The 19,418-nt window shown below is 38.1% G+C and overlaps 1 protein-coding gene across 1 annotated transcript in view; it reads left to right on the top strand.

Annotated features, from left to right (window-relative positions):
• Nucleotides 1-4,034: 4,034 nt before the first annotated feature.
• Nucleotides 4,035-19,418, top strand: part of LOC108399616 (protein O-mannosyl-transferase TMTC3-like) — a 46,660-nt gene continuing 31,276 nt past the window's right edge. Inside the window, 1 exon segment of the mRNA XM_073214272.1 lies at nucleotides 4,035-4,339. Coding sequence (XP_073070373.1) covers nucleotides 4,050-4,339 — 290 coding nt within the window. The 5' untranslated portion in view covers nucleotides 4,035-4,049.

Raw genomic sequence — 19,418 nt, 5'->3', positions numbered from 1 at the left:
CTAAAATTCTTCACTTTCCCTTCTTCTCAAAGCTTTCCACTGTGCTCTCAAAAATCCTCTTCCATGGAAAAATTGTTATATTCTCAGCCCTTTTGCTGAATCATCCTCTCCATCTCCTTGCCTTAGCTGCAATTTGGCTCCTTTTGTCTACTAATAACTTTGGAATCCTTTCAATTGGGAGATGTTTGTTCTTTTGCATTCCACAGACAATCCAAAGTACTGATTTACCACAACCTGCAATTTCGAGGCTATCATTCCTTCACTACCCTGCAAAAATTCCAGCTGCTGTGAATCTCACATGATATTCACATCAGATCGATCCCTGCCTACTCCTGATAGCACAAACTACCAACTTTCCAGTCATTACCTCTCAAAATTAATTGAATTCACTAAAACCTCCTACAGTCATGCCCACACCAGGCAGGTCCTTGTTCCAGCAGAAACATAATCTCAATTATTTCTGGAATATCAACATTCTAACCCCACAGGGCATTCTGATCCCTTACTCCTCTCTAATCTCTCCCTACCTCTCCAATCTTGATTTTCTTGCCTATTTGGCAAAGATTTCATAATCATCTATACACTACTTTCTTACCAATATCTCCAACTCCCTGGCTAACAGAATCGATCCAACTTCATAATTCATTTAGTAAATACTTATTGATAGTAGTAAAGAATCACAGTAGTAGTAAAGAATACACAGTAAAGAATCAAAAATAACATCTAAGTTCATAGAATTAATGAAATAATCAGGATTTGAACTAAACTTGTCTGATTCCAGATCTCCTAATTCCTAGCTCATTTCCCAAGATATTTGAAGTTTTACCTGACTTCTTAAAATTTGACCATACATCTACCAACTCCTATTTTTAGATGACCTTCTCTACAACCTCTCAATTTCCAGTCACTAAACCTACAAACAAAAGCTCTGTACATATCCCTTATTCCTCCCTTCCTATTACAAAGGAAGGTCCTTCCACCTTCCAAAGGCTAATCCACTTGTATTAGTTTGCTTCCCACATTCTCAAGAATCTCAATGTATTCAGTTCCTTAACACTACATTCATACTCTGGCTCTTGGCATGATCAAAAGCTACTTGTTCTTACTTGTTTTACCACACCCTTCTGTCACTATTCCTCAAGTTTCCGCATGCCTCCACTCAGTCTCAGTTACTAGTGTTCCTTCTGTCTACTTCTCTAGACTGTAAGCTCCATGAGATTATTGAATGTTTTTATTTTGTTAACAATTGGATGCTCAATCCTTAGAATTTAAGGTATGTGAAGGCATGTAATACATGCTGCACAAATAATTATGAGCACAGTATCATTCTTGTGACTTCTCTAGCCAATAATAGAATTTTAAAGTATTAATTCAAAATCATACAAGTAACAATATATCCTAAGGAATACAAAAGAACATACCTCTAGTTCATTTTCCAGTTTCATTACTTTAGTTTTTAATTGGTTTTCTATTAAAAAGAAAAGATAAATGTTTCAATTGCCCAGACTTGTCTCGAAACAAGCTTTTACATAAACATCAACAAGATAATAAAATTATTCTTTTCGTAGATCCCATCATGATTATAGTAATATGGCAACATAAGAGAAAATAACTATTTTATACTTGGGATGTGGAAATAGGAGTTCTAGAAATATCTTCAAAATAAATTGAGTCTACACATTTTAGAGATAAACCTAATTTTCTATGTCTTAATGAATAAATGGAATACACTATTAAACATCACAATAGACTTCTTTTTCCCAAGGTACCCACCAAATTTTGCTTGCTCTTCTCCAGCCTTTTCGACTTCTAAAGCTAGCTCTACCTCTTGAGCTTTCATCTAAACAACTAAAAAAAGGGTTATATCAATATGCCTTTACACTAGAAGGTAAGCAAAGAAAATAAGTATTTTTTTCATTTGTTATCCCAATACTTACCAACTGCAAAGCCTGGCACACATGAAGACTTCTAGTAAATATTTGTTGAATTAACAGACAATTTTCTTAAGGATATAATTTCTAGATTCCTAACAGTTTGAAACATCTTTGATTCCTCTTTATGCCTCAAACCTTATCTTTTAGTATTGCAACTTTTCCACTTTTTTCTGTTCTGTCACTATTACAGTCTATAATTTTATGTCTAACCTCCTTCATAACATTATATTGCAATAGCTTCAAGTCCCTTCAGTTTGTCCTGTTAACACACCTAGTTTTATCTACTTAAGGTATATTTTTGTTATATATCAACTATCGCTCAGAAAACTTCAGTGGCTCCTTATTGCTGACACCCTGAGATACACCTTTAAAGCCCTTGAAAGGCTATTCCAAATTATACCCAACTTCTGTTTTCTCCACAATCTGCTATAAACTTTATGCACCTGTCTCCTCAAAAGCAAACAGTAAGCATATTTTCTATTCCCAGTTTTCATTTATGATAACCTCCAGCTCTACAATCTCCTTAACATTTTACCACTGCCTTCTACTTACCTAGAACTACTTATCAGTCTTTGCCCTTTATTAGGTCTTCTCACACCTAACCTCTTACCTTTCTAACAAATCTATACAGTTAGTCATCTGTATTTTTCATTTCAGCCTCAAGATTACCATTAACATAACTAACATAGGACCCCTTTATGTTATTTTTAAACATACCTATTCTGTTTCCCCTATACATTCTTTAAAGAACTTTAGAGCAGAAACTAGCAATGTTCTGCACACTACAACTCATGATCCATGTGTGAAGATATCTTATTTTTGAGTGGTGCTTTAGACATTACAGAGTACTTTAATGAAACTTCCTCTAATAGTCAAAGCTATTGTTAAAAACTATTGCATACAAACCTTCATTAGTGACTAACTCTGAAAACGTGTATCACATTTTCTTGACTTTCATTTTTTAGCTCATTTACTTCCAACTAAGTAAACAGAAAAGCAACCATTTTACATTTTATAAATAACACCTAAGCAAAATATAAAAACTCTTATAGCTGTATCATTCAGTGATTTCAGGGACAAGATTAATCATAGTTGTATGTATATATCTATGCATTATTTATTAATTAAGTACCTTAGATAAGGAAATCAATAAATAATCTGCCAATTCTTCTTGACGAGGAAGATCATCTGGGTCAACTTTCATGATTTCTTTCCAGTTTATATTAGGGGCCATCCTGAACTATTTCACTGTGCTTTACCTTCTGTAACAAAACAGGCAGGTATTAGCATTTTCAAGGCAAAAACATTACTATTTTTACAGCAATATGCAGTTTTTACATATTACGTCTATGGTGTTAGCGAAGAGCTATGGCTCCTTAACCGCATAACAGGTAAGTGGGCAAAATAATCCTCATCAAAATTACAGCAATTAGCACAAACCATCAGATACTGTACTGGCTAAATAAACAATGACGGATTCCTTTCTAAAACTAACCTAGGTCAGAACTAAGGTTGAATCCCCTCCTCCACGTCCCCCTACCGACGCGAGAGAACATCTAAGGGTGCCAAGCCCTGGGATCCTTGGAAGGCTGAAAATGAGCCCTGATTCGGAGAAACTGGAACTAAGGGTAAAATTAAAAACTACGGTAATTACCGATTGAAATGAGTGCAGTTGGGCCGAGGAAATCACAGGTGAAGCTAGAAGAAGGCAAAAGGACTGCAGACCAAAGACTAAGGGGTCGGGAAGCTGGACTGTTGCACGGGACCCTGAGGCTTAAGGAACCTGCATGGGATGGAACTCGCTGCTCCCGCTCACCAAAATCCACCTACCTACACCAAGTCTGGCAACCAGCAGCGGTGTCTCATTTACTGCAACCCCCGAGCCTGGCCCCGCCGCCCAGCCTGACCGCTCCCTAGCGCGGTGACAGCAAAACCCTAGATCCCGCCACCTGGTCCAGAGTAAATGATAGCGCCCCACAGCTGCTAGGCGACCCCATTTCCCAACCGGCCAAGGCAGGGAAAAGGCCCCGGTTGCAAGTTGAGCCTACATTTCACGACGGTGGATAATGCTTTACGTTTAGATTCCCCTGTGGCAAAGACTGTAGAAGGCGCGGGATGAGGACTCCAAATTCCAGAGTGCACTTCTCCCTGGCAGCTTGTGCATGCTGGGAGCTGAAGTCTCTGGGAAGAAGAGGGAGGCCGTCCCGGCGTGCAGTGCGGCGGGCTGCGCCTGTACAGGGGCGCTGGGGGAAGGAGCTGGAGGCGGGAGGCGCAGGGCTCAGGCGCGTCTCCGCTGGTGACCTGAGTACAGTAGAGGATGACTGCGACTCCCAAGGCGCCGCCCGCCAGACCGCTCTTCCTGAGGTTTCCCTAAGCCATCTCCTAGGGAACAACTCCCAGGTGAGGTAGGACTGCTGGTCAGCGGCGGGGGTGGAGTTGAGGGGAGCGGTCCCGGCTACGAGAAGCTCGGACTGTGTGGACGGAAGGACTCGTTCCCGGTGTAGAGGTGGGAAAAGCCCGTCTTCTCCTTAGACGTTTGCAAGTGGTACTCCAGGGGGTCCCCTCTGTAAGCGGGGGGAAAAAAAGTTTTAGCCTTTTTTTGCTGTCAGAATCCACTCCATAAGTGGAGTGGGGGCCGCGCAGCCAAGATCGTGGTTTGGGGTAAATGAAGCATTGAGTAGAGGGCATCTCGTTTTCTCCGATACCGCCTGCCTTTCTTGTAGCACCATTGTCTTTGCGAACTGGAGGACTTTAAGGTTGAGGAGCTAGGATAGAGCGAAGGCTCTAGAGAGAAGAGTTTAGAATTTGTCCCAGCTAACTGCTGGGAGTGGAGAGAGACTAAGGGGCCTCAATTGTCACCAGTCCTATTCTGTAACTTGCTTGGTTACTAAGTGTGCCCTTACATGAAAGTGCCTGCTCAGGTGTTTGCAGCTCTTCTTGTGCAAGTGTTGCTCATCCCTCTGTTTTCAGCCGTTCTGGAGTATAATATGCCACTAGGTAACTTCCTTAAGATGTAGATTTGAAATCTAAATGACATTTTCCACTGGTTGGACAAGCCCCTCTCATCTTTACCTTTTTTTTTTAAAGCACTTAAAAAATATAGTTGACAGTAGACATTCCTTTGAAAATAAAAAAAAATAGTAGATATCTCCAGACCATGTGTTTGGGTAAAACAAGAAATAGCTCAGTAGAAAACAAAAACAGTACTGATTTTGTGAGGAGTATTTTAAAGACATTCATCAGATTTGAAACTATCGTAATTTTTTCTAATCCTTTACTGAGAGATTATATCCAAGTACCGTTCATTATTATTTTTTACCATGCTATACGTTACATCCCCAGGACTAGTCTTGTCTTTCTCTGACTTACTTTACTTACCATAATCCCCTCAAGGCCCATCCCTGTTGTTGCAAATGGCACAATTTCATTCTTTTTTAAGGCTGAATAATATTTCTTTGTGTATATACACACATTTTCTTTATACATTCATCTGTTGACAGATACTGAGGCTATTTCCATGTCTTGTCTGTTATAAATAATTCTGCAGTAAATATGGGGTACAGATATCTCAAGGTAGTGATTTCATTTCTTTCAGATTATGACCAGAAGTGGAATTGCTGGGTAATGTGGTAGTTATGATTTTAATTTTTTGAGAAATCTCCATACTGTTTTCCAGAGTGGCTGCACCAGTCAGTGCCTGAGGGGTACCTTTTCTCCACGTCCTTACCAACACTTGTTATTTCTTGTCTTTTTGATAATAGCCGTTCTGACAGGTATGAGGTAAATATGTCATTATGGTTTGATTTGCATTTCCCTGTGATTAGTGACTTTGAGCATCTTTTCAGGTGCATGTTAGCCATCTGTATGTCTTTTGAAAAATGTTCAGATCCTTGGCTCATTTTTAAATTAGATTGTTTTTTGTTACTGAGTTGTGTGAGTACTTTATATATTTTGGGTAATAACCCCTTGTCAGAAAGATGATTTGCAAATACATTCTCCCATTCTGTAGGTTGCTTTTTCATTTTGTTGGTGGTTTTCTTTGCTGTGCTAAGCTTTTTAGTTTGCTGTAGTCCCACTGGTTTATTTTTGCTTTTGTAGCGTTTGCTTTTGGTTTCAAACCCAAAAAATCGTAGTCAAGACAAATGTCAAGGAGCTTACCCTTGTATTTACTTGTAGGAGTTTATGGTTTCAAGTTTTATGTTCAGGTCTTTAATCCATTTCGAGTAGATTTTTATGAGTACTGTAAGATAAAGTCCCAGTTTCATTCCTTTGCGTGTGGCCCTCCAGTTTTCCATTGATCAGAAAGACTATCCTTTCTTCATAATATTTCTGGTCTTTTATTTCCAGGCTTTCTATTCTGTTCCACCCGTGTCTGTGTGTGTGTGTGTGTGTGTGTGTGTGTGTGTGTGTGTGTGTGTTTATGCCAATACCATACTGTTTTGATTACTACACTGTCATTATCCCATTAAATCTTCATAACAATCCATTGTAAAAGGTGCTTATATTGTCCTCATTTTCCAACGAAGTTAAGAAACTGAGGATTGGAGTGGGTTTATGCTGTGCTCAAACTTAAATGGTGTAATTGAACAGAGATCTTTCTGGCTGGAAGACATGTTCTTAACAGTTATGCTGTCTCCTAGGCATGCTAGGAACCCTATTTGTAAAGTGCTTCTTCAGTCTTGCTATCTATAGTAAATATATTCTTATTATATAACTTTGTTTACTCAATAGTTTGAATTACATATTCCTTATTTAGCACGGGAAGGTAGGGATAAAATCTAATAAATCTTGAGCACATATAATGTCATATCCTATGTTTAAAACTGCTTATTTATTTTCATAGTAGGAATCTGTTGCAGCACCTTGTTTTTCCATTCATTATAGCTATTATTTTCCATTTATTCATTTACTAGTTTTGTTTTGTCACTATTGGTCTTTTCTACACTTGCTCCCCTCACATTTATATTCCCAGCAACTCAGGTTACCTGGTCAAATGGTAAATTTTATTCTCATTTTTCTGAAGTGAAAACAGGTTCAGAGAAACCACGTAATTTCCTAATAGTTAATGAAGGTAAGATTGTAACCCATATGTCATTACAGTCATGACTAAATGCAAAATCTTGTTAAATTTCATTCTTTTGCTCATTCTAATATTTTTGGGCTTGTATATCATGCTACACACTGGAGATAAGCAGGATACAAGTTATCTATGGTATAAGTCCTAATGTACTGTAGTGTATTTGTAGCTAACTGTGAATAAAATTTAGCTCAAGTTCAGTCACTCACTATATAATTTTGCAGAAAATTGCTTAAACTTGCCATTATTTTTTCATCAAATTTTCTGCATGAGTCAATTTTTACCAAGAGAAAGGATTTATGTGACAATTTTATAAATGGTCTCACTACTGGAACACTTGTCTGAACTTGCATTCTTTCTTCTCTGTGGTTTTATGAGCAGTTTTATCTGACTAAAATTACTTCACAGGAGTCTTGACTTTTATAATTGCTTCATCTGTTTTCTGTACCAGTCAATCTATATTCCATTCACTTTTTTGCTGCCTTATCAAGAAAATGAATGATAACCTACTTCTTCAGCATCTAATACAAAACATGGCCATGAGAAATTTAAAATCCACTATTTGTAGTAAATGTTTCATTTTGCTGTGTTCTCAGGGAGAGAAATCAGTGTGCAGCAAGCTGTGGACATGAAAAGACTGGAAAGATGAGTTGTCCTTGTGAATGCAGACTTTGCAGATGCTGCAGGCCAAAGTTTTACAAACTTTAATAAAGTATATTAGGTTGTTTTTATTAAAATAGTTAAAATCATGAAATTTTTGAACTGAGAGGACTTAACTTTGCAAGCTAAATATTCCAGATCCATGTAGTTTTTCTACCGGTTAATTTTTCCACAATTTTACTGTTGGATTATTAGAAAAAGTGGGCACTCAGTACAATTCTGTTGAGGAATTATATTAAGTTCTGGATCTCTGTAATATAGCTCATGAGTGACTTTCAAGTGCAGTTGGATTTTTTGCACGTATTTAGTGACCTTTCACTTTTTTAAGCAAACATAAATCAGTCATCCCATCTATTCAGAATATGTGTTTCCTGTAGGGAAAATGCAAGTTTCCGTGGGCAGGATCCTCACCTGACCCTATTCTACTTGCCCACTGCACACACATACAATGCCCACAGGCATGTGCTTGCACTTGTATTGGAAATGAGCCTTTATAAGAGCTCCACCCAGTGCTGTGTTGGGCTGGAAGAGACAGAAGCTTAGGGGAATTGCAAACTTGCCACTTGCAAACGTGATTCTAGCACTTGACCTGCCACTGTGAGAATAAAGCTTGGTATTAACCCTTCTACATCCAACATTCTGTTGTCGTCGCTCAGTCTCAGCGAATCCAGAGTGAACTTGCCCAGAGGTGAAATCCCCGTCTGGCACAATAGTTATGAATATGCTTGTGTGCCTAGAAAAAGAGTTGGAAGTTTCCAGTTTTAGTCTATTCATGTGGCTATAAAGTACCCTAGATTAGGTACTTTGTAAACAATGGGAATTTATTTCTCACAGTTCTGGAGGCTAGGAAGTCCAAGATCAAGGAAAGCATCCACAGTATCTGTGTCTGGTGACAGCCCCCTTCCAGGTTCATAAAAGGTATCTTTTTATTGTATCTTCACAAGGCAGGAGCAAGGGATCTCTCTCATGCCTCTTTTATAAGGACACTCATCCCATCGGTGAGGGTGCTGCTCTCATGACCCAATCATCTACCAAAGGCACCACCTCCAAATACTATCACATTGCGTATTAGAATTTAACGTGAATTTTGGGAGGATACAAACATCCAGTCTATCATTCCTGCAACTAACATTTAACAATGATGTGCTACATTGTACAGTAATGGCCCCTGTGAATGTGCTTCCCTCTGTCTATGCCTTTATGTCACCCTCTCCCCTTTGCTGGCCTCTGCCCTTACAAGTGGCTCTTTTGGACGTAACTTAGGATGACTCCAAAACTGAGCTCATGACATGCATAAGAACTAGCTCCCTCTCCCTTTCTCTCATAAAATACTTGGAAACTCTTGAAAAATTGTGTTACCTTTGCTCTTGAGACCTCTTCCACATTGATTCTGGGTTTGCCTTGCTTGATGGATAGTAAAAAATATGCATTAAGCAGAGACTTGAAAGGGGTTTGTGCCTTAAGACTTGCCCTCCTGAGAGCATCATTTAAGAAGTTCAGGTTAATCTACAGAGTATGACCATAAGTAGCAGAGACTAGCTTTCCAAGCTGAGACCTGTTCCTTTTAGATATCCATCCTTAATTAAGCAGAAGAACTGTAAGCGCATAAATGACCACACACACAACCAGCAGAACTATATACATATATATATCATTTATAAAGTATCATTGATATACAATTTTATAAAAGTTTCACATGAACAAGATTGTGGTTTCAGCATTGACACATATTATCTATTCCTCACTGCCCCCCCAACCGATTGCAGTTGCTGTCTGTCAGTGTAGTGAGATGATATAGAGTCACTAATTGATTCTCCCTGCTGTACTGCCTTCCCAGTGATCTACCTATATTGTAAGTGTTAATTATAGTGCCCCTTAAACCTTTTCTTCCTCCCTTCTCACCCACCCTTCCCAACCCCTTACCTTTGGTAATCGCTAGTCCCTTCTTGGAGTTTGTGAGTCTGCTGCCATTTTGTTCCTTCAGTTTTGCTTTGTTGTTATATGCCACAAATGAATGAAATCATTTTGTACTTGTCTTTCTCTGCCTGGCTTATTTTACTGAGCATAATACCCTCTAGCTCCATCCATGTTGTTGCAAATGGTAGGATTATTTTCTTTTTATGGCTGAATAATATTCCATTGTGTATATGTACCACCTCTTCCTTATCCATTCATCAACTGATGGACACTTAGGTTGCTTCCATACCTTGGCTATTGTAAATAGTACAGCAATAAACATAGAGGTGCATATGTCTTCTTGAATCAGGGATTTTGTTTTCTTCAGGTATATGCCTAGGAATGGAATGACTGGATCAAATGGTATTCCCATTTTTATTTTTTTGGGGAACCCCCATACTGCTTTCCACAATAATTGAACTAATTTACATTCACATCAACAGTGTAGGAGGGTTCCCCTTTCTCTGTATCCTCTCCAACATTTGTTGTTTCTTGTCTGTTGGGTGTTGGCCATCCTAACTGGTATGAGGTGATATCTCATTAAGGTTTTAATTTGCATTTCCCTGGTGATTAGCAATGTAGAGCATCTTTTCTTTTCATGTGCCTGTTGGCCATCAGAATTTATTTCTTGGAGAAGGGTCTGTTCATATCCTGTGTCCATTTTTTAATAGGGTTATCTTTTTTTTAGGTGTTGAGGCGTCTGAGTTGTCTTTATATTTTGGATGTTAACCCCTTATCAGATAAGTAGTTTATGAATATAGTCTCACATATTGTAAGATGCCTTTTTTTTCTGCTGATGGTGTCCTTTGCTGTACAGAAGCTTTTTAGTATGATGTAGTCCCATTTGTTCATTTTTTGTTTTGTTTTCCTTGCTGGCAGAGATGTATTCAGAAAAAAGTTGTCCATGTTAATATTCAAGAGATTTTTGCCTATGCTTTATTCTAAGAGTATTATGGTTTCATGACTTACATTCAGGTCTTTGAACTATTTCAAGTTTACTTTGTGTATGGACTTAGACAGTAATCCAATGACATTCTCTTTTTTTGTTCTTTTTATTTTGATATCATTAATATACAATCCCATGAGCAACATTTTGTCCAGTTTCATTCTCTTACATACTGCTGTCCAGCTTTGCTAAAGAGGCTGTCTTTTCTCCATTGTATATTCATGGCTCCTATATTGGATATTAATTGACCGTATATGTGTGGATTTATATCTGGGCTCTCTATTCTATTCCATTGATTTATGGGTCTGTTTGTGCCAGTACCAAGTTGTTTTGATTGTTGTGGCTTTGTAGTACACCTTGTAGTCAGGGAACTTAACCCTTTGCTTTATTCTTCCTTCTCAGGATTGCTTTGGCTATTTGGGGTATTTTGTGGTTCAATGAATTCATTGAAGAATGCTGTTGGTATTTTGATAGGGATTGCATTGAATCTGCAGATTGCTTTAAGCATGATAGCTATTTTGATAAGATTAATTCTTCTATCCATGAGCCCGGGATGTATTTCCATTTGTCGGTGTCTTCTTTAATTTCTCTCGAGAATGCCTTTAGTTTTCAGGGTATATGTCTTTCACCTCCTTGGTTAGGTTTATTCCCATGCATTTTATTCTTTTGGATATAATTGTAAATGGAGTTGTTTTCCTGATTTCTCTTTCTGCTCATACATTGTTAGTATATAGGAATACTAATGATTTCTGTGTATTAATTTTGCATCCTGAAGCTTTGGTAAATTCAGTTTTTCTTGTAGTTTTTCAGTGGATTCTTTAGGTTTTTCTTTGTACAATATCATATCATCTTCAAATGGTGACAGTTTTACTTATTCCTTACCAGTTTGGATGCCTTTTATTTCTTTGTGTTGTCTGATTGCAATGGCTAGGACCTCCAGTACTATGATGAATAAAAGTGGGGAGAGTGGACATCCTTCTCTTGTTCCCCATCTTAGAGGAAAAGATTTCAGCTTTTCACTGTTAAGGATGATGTTAGCTGTGGTTTGTTATATATGGCCTTTATTATGTTGGGGTACTTGTGCTCTATACCCATTTTGTTAAGAGTATTTTCATGAATGGATGTTGAATTTTGTCAAATGCTTCTTCAGCATCTGTTGAGATGATCGTGTGATTTTTGTCCTTTTTGTTGATGTGGTGTATGATGTTCATTGATTTTTGAATACTGTATCATCCTAGCATCCCTGGAATAAATTCCACTTGGTTATGATGAATGACCTTATTTATTTATTTGTTTGTTTGTTTGTTTGTTCATTCGTTCATTTTGTTATCATTAAACTACAATTACATGAAGAACATTATGTTTACTAGACTCTCCCCTTCACCAAGTCCCCCTAGAAGCCGCATTGCACTCACTGTCCATCAGCATAGTAAGATGCTGTAGAATCACTACATTTTCTCTGTGTTGCACATCCCTTCCTATGACCCCCCCACATTACACATGCTAATCATAAGGCCCCCTTTCTTTTTCTCCACTCTTACCCCTCCCTTCCCACCCATTCTCCCTAGTCCCTTTCCCTTTGGGAACTGTTAGTCCATTCATGGGTTCTGTGATTCTTCTGCTATTTTGTTCCTTCACTTTTTCTTTGTTCTTATACTCCACATATGAGTGAAATCATTTGGTACTTGTCTTTCTCCACCTGGCTTACTTCACTGAGCATAATACCCTCTAGCTCCATCCATGTTGTTGCAAATGGTAGGATTTGCTTTCTTCTTATGGCTGAATACTATTTATTCCATTGTATATATATACCACATCTTCTTTATCCATTCATCTACTGAGGACACTTAGATTGCTTCCATTTCTTGGCTATTGTAGCTAGTGCTGCAATAAATATAGGGGTGCATCTGTCTTTTTCAAATTGGGCTGCTGCATTCTTAGGGTAAATTCCTACAAGTGGAATTCCTGGATCAAATGGTATTTCCATTTTGAGCTTTGTGAGGAACCTCCATACTGTTTTCCACAATGGTTGAACTAATTCACATTCCCAACAGCAGTGTAGGAGGGTTCCCCTTTCTCCACAACCTCACCAACCTTTGTTTGTCTTTTCGATGGTAGCCATCCTTATTGGTGTGAGGTAATATCTCATTGTGGTTTTGATTTGCATTTCTCTGATAACTAGCGATGTGGAGCATCTTTTCATGTGTCTGTTGGCCATCTGAATTTCTTTGGAGAAATGTCTGTTCAGCTCCTCTGACCATTTTTTAATTGGATAATTTGCTTTTTGTTTGTTGAGTTGCATGAGCTCTTTATCTATTTTAGATGTCAACCCTTTCACAGATTTGTCATTTATGAATAATTCTTCCATACTGTAGGTTACCTTTTTGTTCTATTGATGGTGTCCTTTGCTGTACAGAAGCTTTTCAGCTTGATATAGTCCCACTTGTTCATTTTTGCTTTTGTTTCCCTTGCCCGGAGAGATATGTTCATGAAGAAGTCGCTCATGTTTATGTCCGAGAGATTTTTGCCTATGTTTTTTTCTAAGAGTTTTAGGTTTTATGACTTACATTCAGGTCTTTGATCCATTTCAAATTTACTTTTGTGCATGGGGTTAGACAGTGATCCAGTTTCATTCTCTTACATGTAGTTGTCCAGTTTTGCCAGCACCATCTTTTGAAGAGACTGTCATTTCACCATTGTATATCTATGGCTCCTTTACCATACATTAATTGGCCATATATGTTTGGGTTAATGTCTGGAGTCTCTGTTCTGTTCCACTAGTCCCTGAGTATGTTCTTGTGGCAGTACCAAACTGTCTTGATTACTGTGGCTTTGTAGTAGAGCTTGAAGTTGGGGAGCAAGATCACCCCCACTTTATTCTACTTTCTCTGGATTGCTTTGGCTATTCGGGGTCTTTGTTGTTTCCATATGAATTTTTGAACTATGTGTTCCAGTTCACTGAAGAATTGTGTTGGTAATTTGATAGAGATTACATCAAATCTGTATATTGCTTTGGGCATGATGCCATTTTCACGATATTAATTCTTCCTAGCCAAGAGCATGGGATGAGTTTCCATTTGCTAGTGTCCTCTTTAATTTCTCTTAAGAGTGTCATATAGTTTTCAGGGTATATAAGGTCTTTCACTTCCTTGGTTAGGTTTATTCCTAAGTATTTTATTCTTTTTGATGCAATTGTGAATGAAATTGTTTTCCTGATTTCTCTTTCTGTTAGTTCATTGTTAGTGTATAGGAAAGCCACAGATTTCTGCATGTTAATTTTGTATCCTGCAACTTTGGTGTATTCCGATATCAGTTCTGGTAGTTTTGGAGTGGAGTCTTTAGGGTATTTTTATGTACAATGTCATGTCATCTGCAAATAGTGACAGCTTAACTTCTTCTTTACCAGTTTGGATTCCTTTTATTTCTTTGTTTTGTCTAATTGCCGTGGCTAGGACCTCCAGTACTATGTTGAATAACAGTGGGAAGAGTGGGCATCCCTGTCTTGTTCCCGATCTCAGAGGAAAAGCTTTCAGCTCTCCCTGTTCAGTATGATGTTGGCTGTGAGTTTATTATATGGCCTTTATTATGTTGAAGTACTTGCTCTCTATGCCTATTTTGTTGAGAGTTTTTATTATAAATGGATGTTGAATTTTGTCTAATGCTTTTAGAGCATCTATGGAGATGATCATATGGTTTTTGTCCTTCTTTTTGTTTATGTGGTGGATGATGTTGATGGATTTTCGAATGTTGTACCATCCTTGCATCCCTGGAATGAATCCCACTTGGTCATGGTGTATGACCCTTTTGATGTATTTTTGAATGGCGTGTTGAAGTCTCCTCAAACGAATGCGTTGCATTCTATTTCCTCCTTTTGTTCTGTTAGTATTTGGTTCACATATGGTGGTGCTCCTGTGTTGGGTGCATATATATTTATAATAGTTATATCTTCTTGTTGGACTGACGCCTTTATCATTATGTAATGTCCTTCTTTATCTCTTGTTACTTTCTTTGTCTTGAAGACTATTTTGTCTGATACTAGTACTGCAACACCTGCTTTTTTCTCCCTGTTGTTTGCATGAAATATATTTTTCCATCTCCTGACTTTTAGGCTGTGCATGTCTTTGGGTTTAAGGTGAGTCTCTTGTAAGCAGCATATAGATGGGTCTTGTTTTTTTATCCATTCAGTGACTCTGTGTCTTTTGATTGGTGCATTCAGTCCATTTACGTTTAGGGTGATTATTGATAGGTATGTACTTATTATCATTGCAGGCTTTAGATTTGTGGTTACCAAAGGTTCAAGGTTAATTTCCTTACTATCTAGGAGTCTAATTAACTCACTTAGTATGCTGTTACAAACACAATCTAAAGGTTCTTTTCTGTTTCTCCTCCTTTTTCTTCTTCCTCCATTCTTTATATATTAGGTATCAAATTCTGTACTTTTTGTCTATCCCTTGATTGCCTCGCGGGATACTTAATTTAATTTTCCATTTGCTTAGTAATTAGCTGTTCTACTTCTTTACTGTGGTTTTAGTACCTCTGGTGATGGCTGTTCAAGCTTAGGAACACTTTCATCTATAGCAGTCCCTCCAAAATAGACTGTAGAGATGGTTTGTGGGAGGTAAATTCTCTAAGCTTTTGCTTATCTGGAAATTATTTAATCCCTCCTTCAAATTTTAATGATAATCTTGCCAGATAAAGTAGTCTTGGTTCCAGGCCCTTCTGCTTCATGGCATTAAATACATCATGACATTCCCTTCTGGCCTGTAAGGTTTCTGCTGAGAAGTCTGATGTTAGCCTGATGGGCTTTCCTTTGTGTGTAATCTTATTTCTGTCTCTGGCTGCTTTTAACAGTCTGTCCTTATCCTTGATCTTTTCCATTTTAATTACTATGTGTCTTGGTGTTGTCTTCCTTGGGTCCCTTGTGTTGGGAGATCTGTGGATCTCCATGGCCTGAGAGACTATCTCCTTCCCCAGATTGGGGAAGTTATCAGCAACTACATCCTCAAAAACACTTTCTATCCCTTTCTCTCCCTCTTCTTCTGGTATCCCTATAATGCGAATATTGTTCCGTTTGGATTGGTCACACAGTTCTCTCAATATTCTTTCATTCTTAGAGATCTTTTTTCTCTCTGTGCCTCAGCTTCTTTGTATTCCTCTTCTCTAGTTTCTATTTCATTTATTTGTCTCCTCCACCATATCCAACCTGCTTTTAATACCATCCATCATGCTCTTCAACGATTGGATCTCTGACCTGAATTCATTCCTGAGTTCTTCGATGTCTTTCCATACCTCCATTAGCATGTTGATGATTTTTATTTTGAACTCCCTTTCAGGAAGATTCATGAGTTCCATATCATTTAAATCTTTCTCGGTAGTTGTATTAATAATTTTACTGTGGACCAGGTTTCTCTGGCGTTTCATATTTCTATATGGTGCCCTGTTGTGTCCAGAAGCTCTACTCTGGAGCTGCTCAGCCCCTGAAGCAATGTCGGGGGTCGCAAGGGAGTGGTGTTGGTGCTTGGGGGGTGGAAAGAACTGTTCCCCACTTCCCAGCTGCTGTGCCTGTCTCCACTGCCTGAACCAGAATGCCGAGCACCCAGATACAAGCTTTTTTTCCAGAGCAGCCAGATATGGATCCCTGCTTTCCACAAGTGGCCAGAATCCCAGTCTCCCCAGGACCTCTACCTGTATTAACTTTCCAACCCAGTAGTCATGTGAGTCTCATGAAAGCACCATGAAATGTAGGTTCATGCTCCCAGAGCAGATCTCCGGAGCTAGGTACTCAGCAGTCCCAAGCCTTCCACTTCCTCCCTGCTTAGTTTCTCTTCCTCCCGCTGGTGAGCTGGGGTGGGGGAAGGGCTCAGGTCCCACCAAGCCACAGCTTTGGTATGTTACCCAGTTTGGTGAGGTCTGCTCTTTTCTCCAGGTGTATGCAGTCTGGCACTGTCCTTTGTCCTGTTGCTCTCTTAGGATTAGTTGTGCCAATTATATTTTCTAATTTTATCCTGTTTTAGGAGGAAGCCTCTGTCTCTTCTCTCACCCTGCCATCTTTAATCTGATTAATAACTTTGTTGTATATTTGAATTCAGTTTGCTGATATTTTGTGGAGAATTTTTGGATCTATGTTCATCAGGGATATTGGTCTGTACTTTTCTTTTTTTGTGCTGTCTTTGCCTGGTTTTGAAATTAAAGGCATGCTGGCCTCATAGAATGATTTTGGAAGTATTCCCTCCTCTTCTACTTTTGGAAAACTTCAAAGAGGATGGGTACTAGGTCTTGACTAAATGTCTGATAAAATTCAATGGTGAAGCCATCTGGTCGAGGGGTTTTGTTCTTGGGTACTTTTTTGTTTACCAATTCAATTTCAGTGCTGGTAATTTGTCTGTTCAGATATCTGTTTCTTCCTGGATCAGTCTTGGAAGGTTGTATTTTTCTAGTAAGTTGTCTATTTCTTCTAAGTTATCCAGTTTGTTGGCATATAATTTTTCATAGTATTCTTTAATAATTGTTTGTATTTTTGTGGTGTCTGAAGTGATTTTTCCTTTCTCATTTCTGATTCTGTTTATGTGCGTACTCTCTTTTTTTCTTGATAAGTCTGGCTAGGGGTTTATCTATTTTGCTTATTTTCTCAAAGAACCAGCTCTTGCTTTCATTGATTATTTCTATTGTTTTATTCTTCTCAATTTTATTTATTTCTGCTCTTATCTTTATTATGTCCCTCCTTCTACTGACTTTGGGCCTCATTTGTTCTTCTTTTTCTAGTTTCATTAATTGTGATTTTAGACTGTTCATTTTGGATTGTTGTTCTTTCTTGATATAGGCCTGAATTGTGATATACTTTCCTCTTAGAACTGCCTTTGATATATCCCATAGGTTTGGCCTGTTGAATTGTTTTTTTTTTTCATTTGTCTCCATATATTGCTTGTGCTCTGTTTTTATTTAGTCATTGATCCATTGATTATTTAGGAGCATGTTGTTAAGCCTCCATGTGTTTGTGGGTTTTTTTTGTTTTCTTTGCATAATTTATTTCTCGTTTCGTATCTTTGTGGTCTGAGAAGCTGCTTGGTACAATTTCAATCCTTCTGAATTTACTGAGGCTCTTTTTGTGGTCCTGTGTGCGATCTATTCTGGAAAATGTTCTATGTGCACTTGAGAAGAATGTGTATCCTTCTGCTTTTGGGTGGAGTGTTCTGTAGATGTCTGTTAGGTCCATCTGTTCTAATGTGTTGTTCAGTGCCTCTGTCTCTTTCTTTTCTATCTGGTTGATCTGTCCTTTGGAGTGAGTGGTGAGTTGAAGTCTCCTAAAATGAATGCATTGCATTCTATTTCCTCCTTTAATTCTGTTAGTTTTTGTTTCACATATTTAAATGCTTCTATATTGGTTGCATATATATTTATAATGACTATATCCTCTTGTTGAACTTAGCCCTTTATCATTATGTAATGTCCTTCTTTGTCTCTTGTTACTTTCTTTGTTTTGAAATCTATTTTGTCTGATGTAAGTACTGCATCTGCTGCTTTTTTCTCCATTTTTTGCCTGGAATATCTTTTTCCATCCCCTCACTTTTAGTCTGTGTATGTTTTTGTCTTTGAAGTGAGTCTCTTGTAGGCAGCATATAGATGGATCTTTTTTTTTTATCCATTCAGTGACTCTGTGTCTTTTGATTGATGCATTCAGTCCATTTACATTTAGGATGATTATCAATAGATATGTACTTATTGTCATTCTAGGCTTTAGGTTTAGCCTGTGGGCTTGGGTGGGGGCAGTGCCTGGGTCCTCTCAGATCACAGCTTTGCTACTTTACCCTTTTCTGTAAGGTCTTCTCTTTTCCCCAGATGTAGGCAGTCTGTTCTGCAGTCTTTGGGTCACTTTTTCAGGATTAGTTATTTTTTCCTGTATTTTCCTGTTTTATGTGATTCTGAGGGGAGGTTTCTGCCTCACTTCTCATGCCCCCATCATTTTCCCTCTCCTCCCTTTATATTTATATTTATTAAATAAAGATATTTATATCCAAGAATGGACTTACAGGATCATGGGGTTGGTATATCCAAACTGTAGAGTAGGCTGGCAGTCTTGCAACTCCCCAGCAGGACTTGATGTTTCACTCTTTAGGTCAAATTCCTTCTCAGGGAAAGAACAATTTTGCTTTTAAAGTGATTCAACTGAACAGATGAGATCAATCCATGTCATGGAGTATAATCTATTTAAATCATCTGATTGTGAATGTTAATCATATACAAAATACCTTCATATCAACACCTAGATTAATGTTTAAATACTACTGTAGACTAGCCAAGTTTGTGCATAAAACTAACCATAACACTAGTCATCAGAAACAGTATATATTTTGTAATGCCCTCTACCCAGTGATTATTAGCACCTCGTTAAACCCACTTGGTGCTTCTTAAACCCCTCATGCATACCCAATTTATAAAGGGCCAACATTATAGAAATTTTAAAGATTACCCAAGGGAGTTTAGTGAAAGAAAGTGAGGGAGCTAGTTCTAATATATGCTTATGACCTCAGTTGTGGAGTCATCTGAGGTTCTGCCCAAAAAAAGAGCCAATTGTGGGAGCAGAGGTTAGAGGTACAGGTAGTGGTTACAAAGGACCTCAACAAAGAAAACCTGAATATCACCAGTTTCCTTTAGAAGGAAGATGAAATAGAGGTAAAGGAAACTTTAGGTCCCCAATAATGTGCGGTTTTGTTTCTGAAGAACTTTGTAACACTCATAAGAGTCTCAACTTTGAATATAGTGGTCAAGTAAACACTTTTGCTTTCCTTTTTTTTCTCCTCTCTTCATTCTGCTTTAATGCTATTGTGTTCAAAAACTATGTTTAACA

This window comes from Manis javanica, chromosome 10 (assembly GCF_040802235.1).
Source record: "Manis javanica isolate MJ-LG chromosome 10, MJ_LKY, whole genome shotgun sequence".
Taxonomy (NCBI): Eukaryota; Metazoa; Chordata; class Mammalia; order Pholidota; family Manidae; genus Manis; species Manis javanica.
Note: the sequence above shows the minus strand (reverse complement) of the source record. Positions and strands in the feature narration are given on the sequence as shown.